Source organism: Pan troglodytes, chromosome 3 (assembly GCF_028858775.2).
Source record: "Pan troglodytes isolate AG18354 chromosome 3, NHGRI_mPanTro3-v2.0_pri, whole genome shotgun sequence".
NCBI lineage: Eukaryota > Metazoa > Chordata > Mammalia > Primates > Hominidae > Pan > Pan troglodytes.
In genome coordinates this window covers 57,842,859-57,865,685 of record NC_072401.2, presented here as the reverse complement: position 1 = coordinate 57,865,685, position 22,827 = coordinate 57,842,859, and the positions used below count along the sequence as shown (strand labels likewise).

The following is a 22,827-nucleotide window of genomic DNA, read 5'->3' as shown; positions in this document are numbered from 1 at the left end:
AGGCCTTGCACTGTGATGGTTCCTGCCTCTGCAGACTCTTGAGTCTTGAATAATGTGTTTCCGCCAATTCTCAGGTAATGAAGGTACAAAATTGATGGAAAGCTTTTATTTAAAAATCACTCAGAAGTTGCAGATTTTAAAAACAGAAGGTCACCATTTCCTTCTCTGAAATACTAGCATGATAGCCATCTTTCCTCATCTTCTTCATAGTTCTATGAGATAGATTTAACCAAAAAGCCACCTCCTGCAACCTCTTTTGTTTTTTTAAAAAATCATTCTAATATACCCTGATGTGAAAACAGGAGACAGTCACTTGAGTCTTTCAAGCAACTACAAGTAGCAAATAAATTTGATGCCATTTTACTGTGTAGGAGGAAATACACGTTTCCATTACCCCATGATGAACCTAATGATAAAATCTAGATAGAGCCAGATGTATATTTTGTTAACATTTTTATTCGTACGTGCTCTCAATACAACAAACAGCATCAGTAGTGTACACTTTGATAAAAAGGAATTTTTAGCTTAGTAGAAAAGAAAGCCCAAAGGTCAGAAGTATAATGAATATGTACATCTTTATGGAAACTGTTTGTGTGACCATCTTTATCTTCCCCTGTGGATGAGATGTATGCACACACAAGTAAACTAGAGAGAATTTTATTCTATGGGAATTTTTAGGAAAAAAAAAAAAAGACTTAAGGCTTAGGGATTGTTTTACTATCTGGAATTTGCCTAATTTGACCTTCAAAGTTCTTGCACAAAGTAGCAGCAATTCTTTAGAGGTATAGAGTCCATAGTTTAAGCTGTTAGTTTACAACGATTAAAATGCAAAAGTTCTTGCACATTCTGTGCTTTGAGAGGTTAATTCATCTACATTTTAGTTTGCATAATATATTTTTAGATAGCTCAGGTACTGACCTCAAAATCATTATGCTGATATCACTATCTCCTCTCATGTACATGTAATTCATGATGCACTTATCTCTTTCAAAAACTTTTAAAAATGTTTCTAATTCACAATTTCATTGAACAGCTAGCTGAGTCCATACAATTTAATGTTTCCTTGAAGGGAAACAAGTCATCAACTTAATATCAACTACTAAAAATGCAAGATGTTTGCATAACATCAAATTTGTTCAGTTTTAGCTTTTGAGTTGGCTGTAGTAGTTTGCTTAAAGGTCTCTATGCACAGAACAAAGCATGCATCTCTAATTATGTCTCTCTAGTTTACCAAAATATGTAATTGATATTAGTGTAAATATTTAGTACATAAAAATACTATCAAGAAAAAAAATCAACTTTTAATAAATATATTCGGTTCTGAATTCTATGTACAAGTACTTTACATCTACTCCCTGGAGAGAGCATTTCTGGCTTTGCTGTGAGCAAGGTGACTACTGACATAAATTATTAGCACATTATTGCAGTCAGATGCATTGTGGTTGTGAACATTTGAACATGAACCATATGGAAAATAAATATCTCAACCATCGACATATGCTTTCTTGAACCTGCCTTCAAAGCCCCAAAGCTCTACTATACTCAAATGTCAATTCTAGACTGATGATATTTTTCTCAGCTACCAACATACAAATAAGTTATCCCAAAACTTTTTCCTTTGCGATTATTACAGTACATTGAGTATAACTGTTTGTATCTGTCAACAATGAGAAAATTAAAAAAGAACACACACACACAAAAACAAAGGACACCTCAACGGTGCCTACTGAGGTCCTGGAAAGAGGGTTTCAGTTTTGTCTTGCACGAGTTCATTTACTATTCTTTGATCCCTGTGACTACAAGTGTACTAAGACACCAATCCTTTAAATTATAAGTATAGAAGGCAATAGGTAAGCTGATATCTGTATATCTATAGCTTTTGTGTTTTTTTCTTTTTCTATAATTTACGTATCACATTGTTGATTCAACAAAACCCTTTATGTTGTCAGTAGCTGTAATTCTAACTTCTCTTTTGTAATACTCTGCTTTGAAAATTAACCTATAGAATGTCAAACAAGGCAATACTCAACGACAGGCACCTAAAACATCCAGAAATGTAATATAGTAAACAATCATTTGAGAACACATCTCTTAAAATAATACTGATTTTTGCAATATACAGTATTTACACAACAGCTGCAAATTTGCTCATACAATATTTCTAATATAGATAAATAGGAATACAAGTCTAAGAATTCTTTGTTCCATATCCAAAATTTCTTGTTAAAGTGTAAACCATTGATATCTCTTTTTTAATTTTTACTGTAACTTTTCTAAAACAAACAAAAAGTCAGCTGATATGCACAATTGGTTCCAGTCCCTTTTCTGCTTCAGAGAGCGACCAACACAAACTTAGCAACATATTTTTCTTTTGTAATAATCTTTGGTGATTTCTTCCAATGAATTCTGGTAAATGAGTCAATGCAGAACAAAAGGAGGATGAAAGCAACTAGAAAGTGAGCCAGCACTTTCTGTTCTTCCAATTACAGATAAAATGAGCTGACGATCTATAGAGATTTCCACTTTAAACAAGCATATGCACCATGGGAAGAGAGAGGTTGTCCAGGTTTTCCTCTGGTTTCTAGCCTTTTTGGTTCACTTTCTCATCTTTCTAAGGTGGATGATCTTGTCGGACGTCTGTTGTCAATAATCTTTCCATCTTTCTTTGAGGTTCTTGCCTGAGAAGAAGCACCTATTGAATCACTGGCTGCAAAGAAGGAAGCAGCAGCCATTTGTGAAGCTGAACTGAGGTGGACCCTCTTGGTGGGTGGGGAGGATGGTACGGTGACCAGTCTCACAGTCTTACTTCCTGCTTGCTGAGCACTCCTCTGGGGTAAATTAGCACCATCAGATTTACTGTTTGGCCTGAAAGCAGCATATGCATTTGGACCTCCCACTGAAGAGATGCTACTCAAAGACATCTTCTTGGCAGGGGTCTCTGAATGATAAGGAACCAAAGATGTAGGCATCACTAGAGATCTAGGGAGGTCACTAGGGTTAGAGATGACATCATCATGAGTTTCAGCAGCTTCTAGAAGGTATGGTGGTGGCAGGGTGCTACTGCGCTTGCTGCAGGACTCACAACATAACTTGTTATAACCTGGTATGGAGCAGTATCGTGCCAACACTTCCATTTGACAGAATATGGACTTGTCTCCCAAACATGGTTCATCTGCAAAAATAAAAAGAAAATAAACTAACACTAGTATCTAAACATAAAATAAAAGGAGGAAAAAAATTAAAATATTTAATGAATGTAAAAAGATTTAAGTGCAATCTGACACTAACGGGAGTGATCCACACGAGCTTTTGCATTAAAAATATGAATATTAGAATGAATTCACTAAAATAAGTAGTTCTTTGTCTACAAAGTCCTTGTGATGATCATTATTTTAATATTTCCACCAGGAGTCTTCAGACCACAGAGGGTATTTTTTTTCTCCAAGTAGGAACCTATCTGATTTTAGAATGGGCAAAGATAATTTATTTAACGTTGTGGTTAAATTTTTAGGATGCAAAGGGGCATCTGTATTTTTATTTTATGGTATTTCTGACTTTCTCAGAGGGTACTCCCTACATTACGTTAAAATGTGAAATCAAAATAAATACTAAACACTTGTAAAAACAAAACAAATCTTACAAAGGTATTCTCCAAAGAATAATCAAAATACCATCTTGATTTAAAAAAATTCTCCAGTTTGAGATCGAGACCATCCTGGCTAACACAGTGAAAAGCCGTCTCTACTAAAAATACAAAAAAAATTAGCCAGGCGCGGTGGCAGGCGCCTGTAGTCCCAGCTACTCGGGAGGCTGAGGTAGGAGAGTGGCATGAACCCAGGAGGTGGAGCTTGCAGTGAGCCAAGATCATGCCACTGCACTCCAGCCTGGGTGACACAGCGAGACTCCGTCTCAAAAAAAAAAAAAAAAAAAAATTCTCCAGTTTGAATAAAATAGTTTCATGTTTATCATTGAATATTCTCAGATTATTTGTTATTTGAATGCACAAATTTGGGTAAAGTATGCCAAATTTCTTATGAATAATTCATGGTTCTTACATTTAATTTTATTGAATTGACAGTACTTTATGTTTAAAGGATACTTAGTAACACTCATAAAATGTAATTTCATTGAATTGACAGCACTTTGTCTAAAAATTACTAAAGTAATACTCATAAAACACTTGATAACATCTAAAGTAACACTTCTAAAACACTTCATACTGCACGTGTACACATTATTTTTATTACTTTAAAATTTTATTGATTCCAGGTTACAAGAATCGGATTTCAGATAATCCAAATATTAAGCTCATAAAAATGTTAACTTGTGCATAGTTTTAGTCATCCTGGGTATACCTTACGAAATAAAGACATATCCTGTGCCTCTCTGATAACAGAATCAGTACATAGAGTAGCATCCCTGCATATGTGCAACACAGAAACACTGATCCATGCCCAAAGAAGAAATGCAAAGAACTGTCAATTGTGGCATTTATGTAATAGAATCACTTAAAGTTACAGCCTATTATTGGGTAATACTATATTGCTAAGAAAGAAACTTGCTACATAACTCCCCAAAAATTGAAAAAATCCTTTTTCTAAAGTTTGAAACAAAAAAAACAGTCAGCTGGCAAAGCCAATAGAGGACTAAAATTACCAACATTGGTCCACTTCCCAAATTGTGAAATGACTCATATATGCTTGACATGTGCAGGTCTGTTATATGGTATAATGTGTCTGAATACTTCATATAAGCTAGGTCATCATCTAATTATGTTATGAATGTCTGAGCATTATATTAATGAGTTTCACCTTAAATATTAATTTCTCTTCATGTGTGAATTACTTTTTTTTTAACCTGTATCTTAAAATAAGAAAAATGTCTTCTTTCTGTATGTGTCAGGCTCTAGGTCTCAAGAGGAGAGGACATTATTTGATCTTGTCCTCTCTTTTTCCTCTAACCCCTTTCCCCCATCGCCCCTGTTCGGAGGCCCCTCTTAGAAGTATGACCTGTTGGCCGGGCGCGGTGGCTCACGCCTGTAATCCCAGCACTTTGGGAGGCCGAGGCGGGTGGATCACGAGGTCAGGAGATCGAGACCATCCTGGCTAACACGGTGAAACCCCGTCTCTACTAAAAATACAAAAAATTAGCCGGGCGTGGTAGCAGGCGCCTGTAGTCCCAGCTACTCGGGAGGCTGAGGCAGGAGAATGGCGTGAACCCGGGAGGTGGAGCTTGCAGTGAGCCGAGATCGCGCCACTGCACTCCAGCCTGGGCGACAGAGCGAGACTCCCTCTCAAAAAAAAAAAAAAAAAAAAAAAAAAAAAAAAAGAAGTATGACCTGTTTTCTCTGAGTTAGAGAAGGAGTCCAACCAAAGGTCTCCCATTTCTAAGTGTGAGCACTTTGGCATTGCAGAGTCCTGTTCATAACCTGGGTTTCATTAGGGCCAGAATTTACTTTTGTGTGGAGGAGCAAAAGGGAGAGATATTCTGAGAAAAATATGAGCAAAGGAATACATTAACCTTATGGTAATTTGCCTACTGATAAATGAGAAGAGCTTACAGGCAAAAAAAAATGGTACAATCAAAATACGGAGTCACATGAAAAAAATCAATCAATTACAAAAAAGGCAACTTTTCAGACTTCTCGTTCCACCCCCAAATCATTATAACAGGTTCTGGAAAAGAGATTCACACATGGTCTCAAAAGGCCATTTGATTCTAATAGCAGTTTGAGATTCTGATAGAAAGTATTACTTATTTTACTTCAAATATGGTAGTATTTGCGACCGTTAGAACTCTTAGGATTGCCCTTTGGGCCTCAATTTCAGAACAACAGAACAACTAAAAGGGATATGAAATCACTAAGATAGTTAAGCTATCTTATTAGCTCCCTGGTTTTATATTCAAAAAATTTCTTCTGGCTAAAGAAGGAGAATCAAGAAAATTCTTGCTAACCATTGGGCACGTCTGTAGAAATGCACAGCTGTACCAGCTCCAAGATCAATAAAGCTTACTTACAAAGTGGCAGCCTCTTAACAGGAATAACTACATAAGAATAAAATATTATGGTGACAGTATATGTTAAAACTTCTGAGTAAAGTTTGTTCTTTTGGTTTTGATTTGTATTTTGAGCTCTTACATATATCAATACTTTCCAAAGTAAAATGATTAAATATATAAGTCCTATGTCTCCCTCTCATGGTCAGATATGTTCTTGCTATAATATATTTCAGATGAAAATTTATAATGAAATAATTTATAAGGGTTGAAGACTTAAAGCCTGAAAATGAGCTTCAAAAAATAAAACATTTGACAAGATAGTGCTTTGCCAATTTTCTTGACAAAAAGCACCATTCAGCAGATGTCAATATTCAAACAATGTCTTACTTATGGTGTTGGAGGCCAAGGAAAAAGCAACTTCTTTAGGCCTGAGTCTTCTAATATGTGAAAACAATGTCCACAGTTGTCACTGGCATGGCTTTAGCAGGACTGCATTTAAGAGAAGGGTTGTGGTGGAGGGGGATGGGTGGGCTAGGAAAACAAGGCAGGAGAAGAAAATATAACGGAAGAGAGAGTGCAACAAACAGACGGGGGTGGCGAGAGACTGACTTGGGGAGAGAAAATGAGACAGGAAGAGAAAAAGACGTCAGTGGAGGGGCTAGGAAGAGAAAGATAGGAGGAGAAAGAGACAGACACAAGGAGTAAAAGATGGAGGAGTAGAGAAAAAGAGGCTGGAAGGAGAGGAAAAAGGTGGGTATGGCCTGAATGTGTGCCCCCAAAATTCCTTTGTTGAAACCTAATCCTCAAGGCAATGGTACTAACAGGGTGGGGCCTTTGGGAGGTGACTAGGCCATCAGGGTGGAGCGCTTATGAATGCAATTCATGCCCTTATAAAAGAGAATCAAGGGAGCTCCCTGGCCCTTTTCACCACATGTGGACAGAAAAACAAGGCACCATCTAGGAAGCCCTCACCAGACACTAAATCTGCTGATGCCTTGATCATGGGCTTCTAGACTTAGAACTCTGAGCAATAATTTTTTTTTTATAAAGTACCCAGTCTCAGGTATTTTGTTATAGCAGCTAGAACAGACTAAGGCAGTGGAGGAGATAAGAGACAGGGAGAGAGAGAGAGGTGGAAGAGATGGAGAGACAGAGACAGACATACCAAGTTGGAGAGGAAGGGGAGGATAAAGAAAGAGAAAGGGAGAGGGTGAAGGGGAGGACACTGAGAAAGAGAAAATGGGAGAGGAAGGGAGACAGACACATGGAACAAGGAAATAGGGGAAAGAGAGAGCCAGGAAGAGGCAGGAGGAGAGAGAAGATGAGAGGGAAAAAGAATGATAGGAGGTACAGCCAGGGAGACTAGGAGAGGGAGAGGGAAGGACAGCAAGAAGAAAGAGTAAGGCCTCGAAAAAGCATGTGTGGCTGACATAGAAAATGAGCCACATACAGGCAGCAGGTGACAGCTCATCAGAGACAGAGCAAGACAGACACCAAAAATAAGAGAGAGACAGAGGACAGCAAATGGAGACACAGATGACCGAGCACAGGACAGACAGAGATGTGGATAGAGAGCTATGGAAATGGAGGCAGAAGGAGACAGTGATAGAGCCCAAAACCATCCAATATATTTTGCTTGTTTTATTTACTTATGTTTTGAAATGGAGTCTCACTCTGTCACCCAGGCTGGAATGCAGTGGCGTGATCTCAGCTCACTGCAACCTCTGTCTCCTGGGTTCAAGCAATTCTCCTGCCTCTGCCTCCCAAGTAGCTGAAATTACAGGCATGCGCCACCATGCCCAGCTAATTTTTGTATTTTTAGTAGAGACAGGGTTTTACCATGTTGTTCAGGCTGGTCTCGAACTCCTGACCTCAGGTGATTCACCCACCTTGGCCTCCCAAAGTGCTGGGATTACAGGCATGAGCCACCGCACCTGGCCCCATTTTGCTGTTTTAAAATAGCAAATTGACTAAATAAAGAAAACATACTCTGCTTTTGCCATACAGCAAGTTGGCAGGTCAGGCAAATGCTGAATTTTATCCTATGTGCAAGGTGTCTGTTTGAAGTTACTCTATGGATAGACAGTTATTGGAAATGGCTTTAGGGTTGAGTGACATTACCCACAGATCAAAATTGAATAATTTTAGTAAAATATTTCAAAATCTTTGCAAAATTATGCTTTTAATAAAGATGTGAAGTTATAGTTAAATATAACAAGGAAAAATCAAGTAGTTCCTATTAGCAACACAAATTGATAGACGTTACATATACATGGCACAGCCCTCACTCCAATGCCACCAGCCAGAAATGGCAGGGCTATAGTGATCATGATACTTAAAAAGTGTAGGACATTACCTCAAATGCTGATCTTAAAGAACTGAATTGGACTAATATTTTCCAGGTGTTTTCCTTTGGTTATTTATCGTTAAACAAATATAAATTCTATAACTTCTCTCAAAAGGAAATTCTGCTTTTTGAGGTTTAAAAACATCAGAGCAGTGAAGTCAATTGGTGTGACACCTACCATTACAAGGAGGCAGTTGACAGGCTCTGACCGACTCAGGCTTTTCACCATCACAGTGGTCCCCAGCCCTGCAGAGGACCTGCCTCACCTCTGTTCCTTCACCGCAGGTCACTGAACACTGTAGAGACAAAGGCTGTGGTTACAGACATTTATTCCACCAAGACCATGCACATACACACACACACACACACACACACACACACACACACACACACACACACACATACATACACAAAGACACAGAGATCTGGAGTGGGTTCTCTATTAAGTAATGCTGCACAGTGGTTTTGAAGACAGATACTACTTACTGAGTTTATATTCTGACTCCATTATTTACCAGCCTGGGCGCATTGTTTTTTCTACATAAGATTCACCTTCCTTATCTAGTGGAAAGCTGGGATAATAATACCTGCCTTATAAGATTGTTTTAGGACTAAATGAAGGCAAAGGAACAAAGTGTACAAAGCAGTAACAAAATTCCTGACACCTAGTAAGCATACCGTATGAAGAAGCCATGATTAATAACAATGGTAACATCTGCTGTAGTTTCTAAAAACAATGTTGATGATGTCTGTTCTCAGGGACCCAATCATGGTATTGACAGTCCTCACTTCTTCTTTCTTACAGATGGCAGAATTTACTGATAAGTTGCCTTGGATGGTTAATTCAACATCCTTGGAACTGCTATTACTCTGTGCTCTTAAGTTCATTTCTCTAATGAAAAGGTTTACTGCTCTAAAACTAAGCTCAGAAAGTTCCATGCAATGGCCCTAGGAAGGTGCTGTGGAGGAGGGACTTCTACTGAGACTTTGATATGCATTATCATTATCATCCTATGTGGGTGACCTGCTCTTGTACTATGGTTTGAATGTCCCCTCCAAAACTCAGGTTGAAATTTAACTGCCATTGTAACAATGTTGAGAGGGACCTTTAAGAGGTGGGACCTTTCTGAGGTGATTTATGGGCATGGGTTAATGCTATTATCTTGGGAATGGGTTAGTTATTGCAGGAATGGGCTACTGATAGAAGGATCCTCTGTGTCTCTCTTGCATGCCTCCTTGCCATGTGATGCCTTCAGCTACAGGAAGACCCTCTCCAGATGCCAGTGCCATACTCTTGGACTCTGCAGCCTCCAGAACCATATGCCAAATAAACTTTTGTTCTTTATAAATTACCCAATCTGTGGAATTCTGTTAAAGCAGCAAGAAATAGATAAGACAACTTGCTTGTTTCTTCCTTTCTGGGCTTATTCTCCACTTACTCTTTAGTCTTCTGTCTGCTTTTTCATGCCCTTTCCTCCTATAATCTATTCTCCTATGACCCCAAGATTTCTTATTTTGAGTCTTTAGAAATATCTAAGACAGGTGGTAATAGCTGACAATGCAACATTGAGTCAGCCAATTAGCAAACAAACATCATCTGGACAGGTATGCTAGGCACTAGCTGAGTGCTGAGGAAACAAGGCATACTATTTTTGAGAAATGTGTGTACTAGTGGCAAATATAGATTCAAGAATCAGAGTTATAATACTCTGTCATGAACAGCATGGTAAAGTTGTACTGCCTTTCAGATATAGAGGAGGAACTGCCAGGAAAGGTACCACCTGGAAGGTGGTCATTTGGACTATGGAGATGAGTTTTGGTGGAGAAGGAGAGATTATCAGGTAGGAGGAGGGGGAGTACAAGTCAGCTGAAAGGTAGGAGGCTCAAACAAGCATGGTCTGTTTGGAACAGTGTGAAGTTTACTCGAACTGGGACAAAGAGTTGGAATGAAGAAAGAATAAGAGGAGTTAGTGCAGTGCCAAATGGTGCTGGGCCCTGCATTCAATATTAGGGGTTTGGAATTTATACTGAAGGAATAGGAAAGTCAACAAAAATATTAGACAAAAGAAGTCATCTTTCAGACTTCTTCTCTATGTTATGAAACACATAAACATGGTTTGCCCCTAACATGTACTGTCTTAAAGCATTAATTTTTCCTAACACCTCCAGGTAATTACAAAATATGCAGTAGTTTCTCAGTTCACACAAAGCCTAACTGATGTTTAAGCCAAATTAAAATATCTACACATGCTTACACACACACTTTACTTATGCATGCACAGAATTCACACACCTACCTCACTCCAGGGTCCTGTTTTCCACTGTGCAGGGCAGGGCACTCTGTTACAGGGCCGGCGGCTCTCGGGACGGTCACCCATGCAGTATTTGCTGTGCACAGAGCGGTTGGTGCCATCATGGAGTGGCTGAAGGCAGCGTACAGTGCGAAGCTGATAGCCAGAACTTCCACAGGTTTTGGTGCAGTGTTCCCATTCTTCTGCTACCCAGCTGTGGGTACCGGGGTTTAATATTGAAATTATCACTGGTATGTATAGTGTACACATTCCCACCTGCAAAGCCTAGACTTTTCTGCTCTCTAAGTGACTTGCAACCTAGTGGGCACACTGCAGTTCAGGAAGTGGTTTCAGAAAGATGGATATAATGGATAACTTTTTAACAATAGTAGGCTGAAACTTTTATTTTATTATTATTATACTTTAAGTTTTAGGGTACATGTGCACAATGTGCAGGTTAGTTACATATGTATACATGTGCCATGCTGGTGTGCTGCATCCATTAACTCGTCATTTAGCATTAGGTATATCTTCTAATGCTATCCCTCCCCACTCCCCCCACCCCACAACAGTCCCCAGAGTGTGATGACTTCCTGTGTCCATGTGTTCTCACTGTTCAATTCCCATCTATGAGTGAGAACATGCGGTGTTTGGTTTTTTGTCCTTGCGATAGTTTACTGAGAATGATGATTTCCAATTTCATCCATGTCCCTACAAAGGACAGGAACTCATCCTTTTTTATGGCTGCATGGTATTCCATGGTGTATATGTGCCACATTTTCTTAATCCAGTCTATCATTGTTGGACATTTGGGTTGGTTCCAAGTCTTTGCTATTGTGAATAGTGCCGCAATAAACATACGTGTGCATGTGTCTTTATAGAAGCATGATTTATAGTCCTTTGGGTACATAGCCAGTAATGGGATGGCTGGGTCAAATGGTATTTCTAGTTTTAGATCCCTGAGGAATCGCCACACTGACTTCCACAATGGTTGAACTAGCTTACAGTCCCACCAACAGTGTAAAAGTGTTCGTATTTCTCAAATAGGATGTGGCTGAAACTTTTAATGCCCTATTTTTTTCTGCCTCTCAGTGACTCTGAAATCTTCTTCTTTCCTAAAGGATGATCTACAGAGGGTTTCTGAAACTCATCTTAAAGTTGCCCTGTTAGATTCAGGCATGAAGGCAGTTTTCAAGGATAGCACCAACTCACTCTCAGTTATATTGCCTAATGGTGTTAAACATCTGACAGTGAATCTTTAAAACAGAATCCATCTAATGGTTGCTAAGACACACTTACGATTTCTTTACATAACCTTCTGTTTTCACTATGGTTTCCTTCTCTCTTGGTCATGTCTATTATACATAGTTAAAAATCTGGTTCACATTCTACAGAGGATACACCTCATGTCTTTTTCTGGGTTGGACGAGGGCACATTTTTATAAAATCTGGAGAGTTCACTCATGTTTAAATATTTTAACTGATATGACTGTTTTATTTCTACAGTTGTTGCTATGAAGGCTACTTGACATATCTATACTGTTTGGATAATGCAGTTCTTCTTATTGGCCCTTACTGGGCCTGACAAGAGGTAAGGGTGGTGTGCATTGGGGCTGGGTAAAAACTGTTCACACAAATGCACCTGATAGAAACATTTCCAGAGGCATTTTCCAAAATATTAACCAGGGGACATTCTCAAATTCTAATGTCAGTGTCAGTGTCCCAAGCACTCTCCAAATCAGCTATGGATACAACATTACACACAGTTCTGCAGTACACATGCTTACCAAGTCCCAAAGGGTGGTCACCATTGACTCCATCTGGTTATGCAAGCTGTCTGTATGTAATTCAGGCTAAAATTAATTTGCCTTTTCCAAAGTTACCTTCCCTCTGCAATTTTTTTTTCTTTCCATATATATGAGGCACCAAAATATAACCATGCTAAAACCTTGGCAGTCTTTGGTATTCACAGTTTAAGACTGCTTTAGCTTGTCAAACTGGTGGTAAAATGTCTCAAGGCAACTGGACTGAGGAATTTTGCTCAATTTTGAAGACCTCAGTGATGACTCTCTTTTGAAGACAAATATTATACTTCACAGATATAGGTACTTCTGATTACCTCCATTCCCTCCTAAGATCTCAGAATGAAAGTAAATGACAAAGATGTTATAAATCTAGAAAGACAAAGAAATTTGAGAGGAAGTCACAGCAACATAATTTTGGAACCTAGAAGACAGATGGACATATGGAAACTAACTCAGCAGATCTAAGAAGAATGAAGTCCAACTCAGCAGTACAAGGTGATGAGCAAACTGACTTGCACTGTAGAACTTTAGAAATATTTAGGGATTAGAGGCCTTAGATTCACTGTGGGCTGTGAAAACAAGGGTGAAGCCAAGACTGAAAGCAGGAGAACTAATGAAAAGTCTGTTTGGTAGCAGTTAGACCTCCTGATTCTTAACCATACAGGGTGATTTGCCCTCCTCCAAGGCAGAAGACATGAGGTTTATCCTCTGTAGAATGTGAACCAGACTTAACTGGATACAATAGACATGATCAAGAGAGAAAGGAACCACAGTGAAAACAGAAGGTTACATAAAAATCCATCTGTGAAATGGTGAGATCACTTTAGAAACCCATACACATTTCCAGAACAGCATTTAAACTGGCTTACACTCCCTAGGCAAGAAATTGATTCTGTTCTATGGAATCTATTTTATAAGAAAAACCCTAAATATACAATTAATTGAGGCTCTTTCAATAAAATAGCTGAGTCAGATCACCCTATAGTTGAGCCCACCAGCTACGACTGTAAGGCAAACTTCTAATCAGCCTTCTAAACACTGCATTTTTATACACGTATGAACATCCCAGGATTACCACATAGAAATCCTCTAACATAAATGATGGAGGTGGAGTGGGTGTGGAGAAGTGGAAGAAAAGAACTCAAAAGAAATTACTTAGAAACAGGAAATGAATCCTTGATATTCCAGAAGAGATAAAAGAATATATTGCATCTGTGAAATAAAAATCAAATGCCTTGAAAAAGAAATACCTGAATAGATCTCTTGAATATTAATGATATGATAGCAAAAATGAAAGGTTCGGCAAGTGCAACAATGAACAATAGGAGAGAAAATCCAAGCTACGAATGTCCTAGAAAGAAAGAACACTGAGGAACATGGGAGAATTTTTTTCAAAACAAAAAAAATACAAGAAAATCTTCCAGAGATAAAAGATATCCATTTTATATATTTAAAAGTTTGTGTCATTTGCCACAACATAGATGAAACTGGAGGAAGTTATGCTAAGTGAAATGAATCGGACACAGAAAGACAAATACCATGTGACCTTCACTTGTTTTCTAGATTCCATATGTGGAATCTATAAAAGTGGAACTCACAGAAGTGGAGACTAGAATGGTGGTGATTAGGGGCTTGGGTGAGGGTGAAGGAGTAATGGAGAGATGTTGGTCAAGGGGTACAAAGTTTCAGTTAGAAGAAACATGTTTTTGAGATCTACTGAACAGCATAGTGTCTATGGTTAATAATTATGAAATCGATATTTCAAAATTGCTAGGAGAGCAGATTTGAAATGTGTGCACCACAGAAAATGATAAGTATGTGATGTGATAGATTGGTTAATTAGCTGAGTTTAATCATTCCACAATGTATGCATACATCAAAACATTACATCGTACCCCATAAAAACATACAATTTTTATTTTTCAATTAAAAAACTCTGTAAGTACACAGCACAACGATGAGTAAAAATGAGCACCCAGTCAATTTCATCACTGGGATTTCAGGACACTAGGAAAAACATGACGGTCCTACAAACTTTGAAAGACAAAGAGACCAAAACAGGTCATTGAGAAAGAATTGAGAATCAGAATGGCAACTGACTTTTCAACAGCAACACTTGAGTGTAGATAATAACAGAACAGTATTTTTGAGTCTGAGGGATGATATATTATAGTTTGGAGTAACAGGAAATCCCAGAGAAGAGAAAGGTAGTAGGAATTCCAAGGAGAATGGTGAAAGGAAACCCTAGGATGAAAGCTGGTAAAAAGTCCAAGCTGGAGCTGGAACACAGAGAACTCTCTGTTCTCTAAGACTCTTCCATTTCTATGGAGACTAAAGTGACAGGATACTTGGATTTAGTATTTTGAGGGGATTGATACTGAGAAAGAGAGTTTGGGAATGAATTAGGGAAAAGTAGTAGAAGATCAAATACATAAAATCAAAATATTCATTTATTCTGGAAGAAACGTTACAAGAAAGAAACCATAATAATCAATGCATGCTGTGTGACTCAGGTATTAAGAGAGATACATGTTAATACAAACCCTGAATATTGTGATCAGTAAAAGGTATGTTAGGTCAGTAATGGGAGTAGCAGGGAAGGAAAAAGTGTGGCCTCTGGGTGTGCATTTGTGGAGTAGTCATAAAATAATACAATCTTCAGATTTCACAGTGAAAATTCAATGTATAATGTCTAACCCACCTCCCAAAAAAAGTCAGGGAATAGAAGCAAAAACATTTGACTTAGATGGAAGCAAGTAATTACCAAATATCAAAATAAATATAAAAGTTGAAAGTGGTTGTTTTTGAGGAACAAGAATGTGGTGAAAGGCACAGAACTGCAGCTTTATATAATTCCTGTGAAGTGACTTGACTATTTAAACCATGTCTATATAGAGCTTTGACTGAAAATAAAATCAAAACTAAAAAGAGCTAAAGGCAGTGAAGTCCTGATTTTGACCTCCAGATATGATAGTTAAAATAGATGCTTACAGTGGATGTGTACACTCTTGAATATTGCACATTCGTCTAATAGGTTTCGGCTTTTTGTTGGCCTCACAGAAGCTGCGATGGACCATTTTATTATCACTTTTCCTACGGCATCCATATTTAGTGTACTGGAAACCTGGAAAAGGAAATAAAGTTCTTTGGATTTAATCACTTCTTCATGCTGATACTTACTTGATTATTCACTTACTCATTCATACATTTATTCATCCATTCAATAAATATGTATTGAGTGCATACAATTCGGCACTTCAATAGGTGCTGAAGGTCCCAAAGAACATTAAATAAACAAAAACTTTTACCTTTTCAGAGAATACATTTGATAAGTATTGCAACTGCATGCATGTTAAAGAACTAGACTCTAAATATACACAGTCTAGTGTGAGAGAGAGATACGAAAACCACTGTGACAATACCTAGTGACATAGGCTTTTAGAAAACTATGTAAATAACTTACAGTAGAGGGCACCAAAGGAACACAGAGGGAAGAGATCTGTAACTTGGAGGGGAGGGGAAAGCTTAGAGGATCAGTACTTTTCTTCAGCAGAATACTGAAGTTCAGATAGTATGGGGTAATGGAAATGAAGCAGAATTATTCTCCAAGGAAAGGAAATAACGTGTGAAAAACTGTGGTTTCTTCATGTGGCTACAGGATCATGTGTGAAGAGTGCAGGAGTTAGGGAAGGATCAGATCTTGAAAGCCTTCAGTGTCTAACAAGTTTCTGGACATTATCCTGAAGGTTATAGGGAGTTACTGAGGGTCTCTCAAACATCAACTTTTATATATGTAATTATGTATATAAATTTGAAAAAATTCAAACCTATCCAAAAGTTGTAAGAAAAAACAATATTTGTATACCTTGCACCTAGATTGATCTTTTGTGACTATGTCACCACATTTGCTATATTTCTTTATATATGTGTATGTGTGTAAATATACATATAATTTTGCTGAACCATTTGAAAGTTGAGGACATCCTGATCCTTCACTCCTAAATACTTCAGCACAGATTTCAGAAGTACATTCTCTTATATAACTATAATATAATTCTTAAAATCAGGACATTTAACATAGACATAGTGCTATTATCTAACATACAGACCTATTCAAAAATGTTCAATTGTCCCTATCATGTTATTTATGGCAATCGTTTTCCAGTCAAGGATCATATGTTGCGTTTAACTGTTATGTCTCCAGCCTCCATCAATCAGAAATAATTACTGAACCTCTTTTTGTCTTATGGCATTTACTACTTTTGAAATTTAAAAACTATTTGTTTTATAAAATGTTCCACAATTTGGGCCTGTTTAACTGTGTTCTAATGATGAGATTCAAGTGATTCATTTTTAGAAAGAATGCTACATAAAGTGATGTTGTGTCTTCAGGGCAACATGTTAGAAGACTGAAGGATTTTAATCTGGGAAATAATATAATTTTACCATTCATTCATGCATTCATTCAAGAAAAATTACCCTGCAAATTAAGGAAGAGAAGAACATCAATATTAGTTGGCTAGTTAAAAGGCTATTGCAATAATCGTCCCTCCCAAAGTGGTGACTGGAGTCTGGTGAAGAAGGAATAGATGTGGTAGATATGAAGAAGGTATATCTGACAAATATTATGACCAAGTAAATGTTGAGAGTACAGCAGAAGGGAGGGTCCAAATTAAATAAGCATCTTGTAATGGATAAAGAGATGTCATTTAAAATACTTAACTATTGTATTCCTCCCTCAAGAAAACACTTTAGAAATACAGCCTTGAACTTAAAATTATAAAATAAATAATTTACACAAGCACTGCCTAATACAAATTTTGTTCTCAATTATTTGCTGTCATTTTTGTAACAGCCTCTTGCCTTCTCCTGCCCATGGTGGGAAATTGGTAATGGAGCACTTGTTTAGAACTAGAGGAATGGATGATGGGAGAAATTGAGAGACATTAAATCCAGCTTAATAGACTCTGGAGAGGGAACGGAGGCAGCACAGTGCAGTGAGTGAGAGCATGTGTTCAGAAGCCAGGTTATCTGGGTTTGAATCCTATGGGCTCTGTGAAATTATCTGCTGTGTGCTTCAGTTTTGCTACCACTTTAACAGAGATAACAACAGTACCAACTGCGTAGGGCCATTGTGAGTATTCATGCATTGATATATAAAGCATTTAGAACAGTATCTGGTTTCAAATACATAGCATAGTCAGTTACACAGTCATGTAACCAATAGCTCTTTTATTATTAACTCTGGTAGAAATGCAGAGAGATACAGAAAGCAAAAGTAGGTAAGAAGAAAGATGAGGACCAGAGTACACTGAATTTGGGAGAGTTTTGGCGTTTGGGAAGAATAAAGTGATTAAGGGTACCACTACAGTAAATGCAAGACAAAGGACCTGAGAGAAAAGGGCAAGAGGATTTTAAGGTCTGCCACTGTTATGAAAGGAATCCTATGATTTGGTGATTCTGAGATTTCAGTAAAAATGTTTTGTATTGATGTTTTGATGGTTATGTTTGGTGTTTCTCAGATTGTGGCCTCGATTAGAGACAGCAATAAAGGTAGAAGCAAGATTGGTTTTTATATGCATTACATTTTAATATAATAAATGTGTTCAATTGTTACCTCCACCACAGGGTTTGGAACACTGAGACCAGCTCTTCAAAGCCCACTCAAAAGTATCTAATTCTTCCTGGATGACATTGTTGCTGTTGATTGTAGGTACAGAGTCTTCATGGATGATGTACTTATATGTCAGGCTAGAGCGGGTATCATTTTCTTGAGGTATAATCTAACATACACATGAAATCAATATGTAAATCACCTGAGGGTTTTAAATTTTGAGTGTAAAATTACAAATATTTCAGAATATTGCTCTTATTAAAACTGAAAACTTTCAAATAGTTTCAAAAATTATGTTTTTATTTCTATAAACCATAGTGCAAATGTGCCCTGCTTAAGAAAAAGATGAAGTATCTATAAAACTTTTAACATAAAAGTGTTAAAAAATACATACACTGAGGAGTAAGAGTTTGTATTATAAAAATAATAACTTTATAAGGTTCACTGTAGGTTTCCTTAAATTATATCATCTCCTTTTTAAAGGATTTTAACTTTTAGATGTAAAGAATTATAATTAAAATTAAAGGATTAAAATTTTTAAATTAAAATTTTTAAATTTTTAAATTTTTTGAATTTTTAAATGTAAAAATTTTGATGCATTTTAAAATTGTCTTCAACTGAAATTGTTGTGTTGTGATGATAAAGACAGTAATGTTCCCTCCAGAAAATATATACATTATGGAAAAATAGAAAGAAAATGAAAAATCATAATTCTACCTAACTAGAGAAAACCAGTCACTTTTATTATTGTGATAGTCCCTCAAGATATTTGCATTGTGTGTGTGTGTGTGTGTGTGTGTGTGTGTGTGTGTACAGACATATTTACTTTCCTGGCTTTGTTTATTTCATGTAACATGCACATTTCTCAAAATATTCTTTGAAAACATGCTTTTGGAGTGTGGAATGATGGTCATTGGAGACTCAGAGGGGTCAGAGGGAATGGAAGGAGGGCTGAATGATGGGAACTTGCTTGGTGGGTACAATGTGCATTGCTCCAGTGATGGATGCACTGAAGGCCCTGACTTTACCACAATGCAAGATATCAATGTAGCTAAATTGCACTTGTACAAAAAAAAGTTAAAAAAAGAAAATATACTTTTAAATGTCAGCATAGTCTGTAATCCTAAAATTGTTATGTATTATTGTTAATAAGTGTGTGGTAACTCTTCAATATTTGTATTCATTAGAAATTTTCCCAACCTTTGTGGGGATTTCTGGCGTTTCTTAGTAGACTGAAGAGAACAAACACTTTTTATAATTCTAGTTCTTCTGATAGACTGGTGAATGGTCCTCCGGAACAGTTAGAACAATTGTTACTTTAATAATGAGAGTGTATGAAAGTGGCCATTTGACACTACATGTTACATAATTTTCACCTTTATTAATTGGAAAATATCATGATTTTAGTTGTTATTTATTTGATAACTAATAAAGTTTAATTTTCCTAAGTTTATTACTCACTTATATTTTAAACACTGTACATTGCATGACTGTCCTGGTTTTTATTGGAACTGTACACATTTTTTCTCTCCTAATCTGTGCACTAAAGATATGAATTCCTTTTTGTAATATGAGTTGCAAATATTTTCTCAGTTTGTCTCTTGCCTTTTAATTTTGTTCAGGGCAAAGCTGCCTTTAAAAAAATTGATTTTCATGTAGCTTTCATAGGATTTTACTGATTATGCAAAGAGAGAAATGTGCAATTCATTGGTATTCCAAACTAAATTTTTAGAACTACCTTTTGTTTGAGAAATGAGGTGATACTAAAATCAGTGGGGGTAGAGGATCTGGTTATCTGGCTTTTATTCTCTTTTTTCTGTCTTTGTTTTTAAAACAGCATTAAAAATCAAGCACCATTCGAACAACCCTTACACTCTAGCCAGATATCTAATTCTCTTTGCCCCAGACAGCCTAGCCACCATGTTCCAGGACTCAGAATGGAAAAGCAATGTCATAATGATAGAACATTGCTTGTCTACACCCTCGTCTCCTAGCTACAAATCTCCCTCTTGTACCTCCAGCCCACACCACTTGCTGTGGTCAGATTATAATCAGTGGGCAAATCTTGAAGCATCTATCATGATGGTTAAGCATCAGGTCTCTAAAGCCAGATACTCATGTTGCTAGAAAAGAATACAATGTAATTATATCAGCGTGAAATACAGCTTCTGGCCTCCAATCATTCATATTTAAAATAATCTAAATAAAACTTTGATTAACATATATTTTATTATGGAACAGGATGAGAGTCTAGAATAGACCCACATAAATGTGGATAATTAATTTTGACACAATTGAAAGGCATTTTAATAAAGAAAGGACAGACTTTAAACAAATAGTGCTAAAACAACTGGACATCATGATGGTTTAAGAAATGTAGATACATTAGGTAAAAAAGGACTGAGAATTCCGTCTCGGTTTCACTGTCCCATGTTCTCGCTCACTTGAGTTACTTGCTGTAGTGGAAGTCAGTGCCATATTGTGAGGACGTATAAACATCCTATGGAGAGGCTTAAGTGGTAAAGAATCATGGACTGCTACCCACCACATGGAAAAGCTGGGGAACAATCATCTGAGGCCTTTCAGCACCATGTGGCTAAGCTTGGAAGCAGAGTAACCCCCAGTCAAGCTGAGATGACTCTAGCCACAGTTGACAGCAAACTCATCAGATACTCTATGCCAGAACTAGCCAGTTAAGTGGTGTCCAGATACATGTTCCACAGAAACTATAAGTATTGCTTGTGTTCAGCCACTAAGTTTGAGGGTAATTTGTTTTACAACAATAGATAACTAATATAGACATCCATATGCAAAAATAAGGACCTAACACTTCATACAAAATTAACCCCAAGTGATACATATACCTAAATGTAAAATGTATAACTCTAAAACAGTTACCAAAAAAAGTAGGAGAAAATGTTTTGATGCTGGATTAGACAAAAAAAAATTTCGTAACACCAAAATCTTTATCCACAAAAGAAAACATTAAAAAATTGGACTTCGATAAAGCTAAAATATTTTGCTCTATGAAAGAAACTACTAAAAGAATGAAAAGACAACCTATGGACTGGAATAAAACATTTGCAAATCATGTATTTCACAGAGGACTTGAATATACAAAGAGCTCTCGAAACTCAACAAAAAGAAAATATAACAACTTTAACAATGGGCGAAAGATTTGAACAGATATTTCAAAATGGAACTAATTTTCAGAGAAAAAAAACCCTAAAAATTGAGTGGAGCAATTTGACTTAAGTATAATATTTTATAGGAAATCCAATAAATAAAAATTCTGTATAAAACAGAAACTAACAATAAATTTCAAATCAAGTAGATGTCTTCTGCTTTCATCCATGAGGGAGTAATGGAGTTGCCGTCTTGATATTAAAAGCTATAAAACTGGGCAAAATATTTGCAGAAACTTTTTTTTGTTGTTTGGCAATGTATGTCATGACAAAGGACACCAATCCTTGTAAGAAGAGAAACAAGCCAGATCTTATTCCTGACAAGGGCCAGGTTCTGGACCTGGAGCTAGATTAGAGTTTGGAACTTTCAGAGCCGGCCACTAAAGAAGAGGGGCCTGCTTAGAGAGATCACCTAGAAATCTACATGGGTCCATGACTGAGGGTTGGTCTGTGTATGCTCAAGCCAAGACACCAGGCAGTCCACAGTGGGAGTGCTGGGGGTGGGACAGAGATACCAGAAACCAGGCAGGGCTGAGCCTGGCACCATGAAAGGCCACACCATGGGAAGAAGGACAACACTGAAATAGACTAGCTGTAAGGAAGAATAAAACTAGGCCTTAAAGGATCAGAATGATCTGACAATAACTTAACCTCCTTCCAGAACAAAACCAGACATCTTACAATTTATCTTCCAAAATGTCGAGTGTACAAGAAAAAAAGAAGCAGGAAATGTGATCCATAAAAAAAATTGACAACGTGAAGACCCAGAACTTAAAGGGTAACTTAGATGTAATGAGTGAACATTATGAAAAATTCAGCCGAAAAATGGAAATAAAAAAAAAAGAACCAAATGGAAATTCTAGAAAAGAAAAGTGCACCATCTGATATGAAAAATTTACTGGATAGGCTCAAGGACAGATTGGAGATCACCTAAGAGAAATAGTGACTTAGAGCTCAAAGGGAATAATCCGATCTGAAAAATGTATTTTAAAAAAGATTATAAAGGATGAACAGAGCCTGAGACTTGTAGAACAATTTCAACTGATTTAAGTGAGTCCTAGGAGTGAAGAAGAGAAAGATGGGGTGGGGGTGAGGGTTTGGGAAAAACAACTAACTAGAACACATCATGGGAAATTTACCCAAATTTGGTCAAAAACATCAACCTACAAAGCCAAGATTCTCAGTGAACCCCAAGCATAAGACATACAAAGAACACGGTAAACTGAGTATATCACAGTCAAACTGCTAAACCAACAAGACAAAACAAAAAGATGAAGAGAAAAATCTTAAAAAGCAGCCAGAGAAAACTGACACATTACATGCAGTGCAGCAATATAAATGAGACTTCTCTTCATAAATGATGGATTCTGGAAGGCAAGTGCTGTATAAATGAGTAAAAGAGGGCTCCTGTATATTGGCCCCTAGGTTCTTTCTTCACAGCAGGCTGAGGCTGAGATCTGTTAGCTCAAAAGCCCTCTGCTGCCAAATACAAACTTTTATACATCCAGTTGTTTTTAACGCTGCCCAAATGAGGGAGTTTTAGCCATTCGGGGACTGCCTGCTTTGCACAGCTCTAGGAAACTAC

At 37.2% G+C, this 22,827-nt stretch overlaps 1 protein-coding gene across 4 annotated transcripts in view; it reads right to left on the bottom strand.

Moving 5' to 3' along the window:
• Positions 1-436: 436 nt before the first annotated feature.
• The window catches only part of ADAMTS3 (ADAM metallopeptidase with thrombospondin type 1 motif 3), a 299,485-nt gene continuing 277,094 nt past the window's right edge, over positions 437-22,827 (bottom strand). For all 4 annotated transcript variants that reach the window (XM_063809577.1, XM_517240.7, XM_016951603.4 and 1 more), the window contains exons 18-22: positions 18,061-18,226; positions 15,435-15,567; positions 10,645-10,852; positions 8,526-8,643; positions 437-3,172 (exon numbers count right to left, since the gene is read on the bottom strand). In XM_063809577.1, coding sequence (XP_063665647.1) covers positions 2,604-3,172; positions 8,526-8,643; positions 10,645-10,852; positions 15,435-15,567; positions 18,061-18,226 — 1,194 coding nt within the window. In that variant the 3' untranslated portion in view covers positions 437-2,603. The remainder of the gene's footprint in view (positions 3,173-8,525; positions 8,644-10,644; positions 10,853-15,434; positions 15,568-18,060; positions 18,227-22,827) is intronic.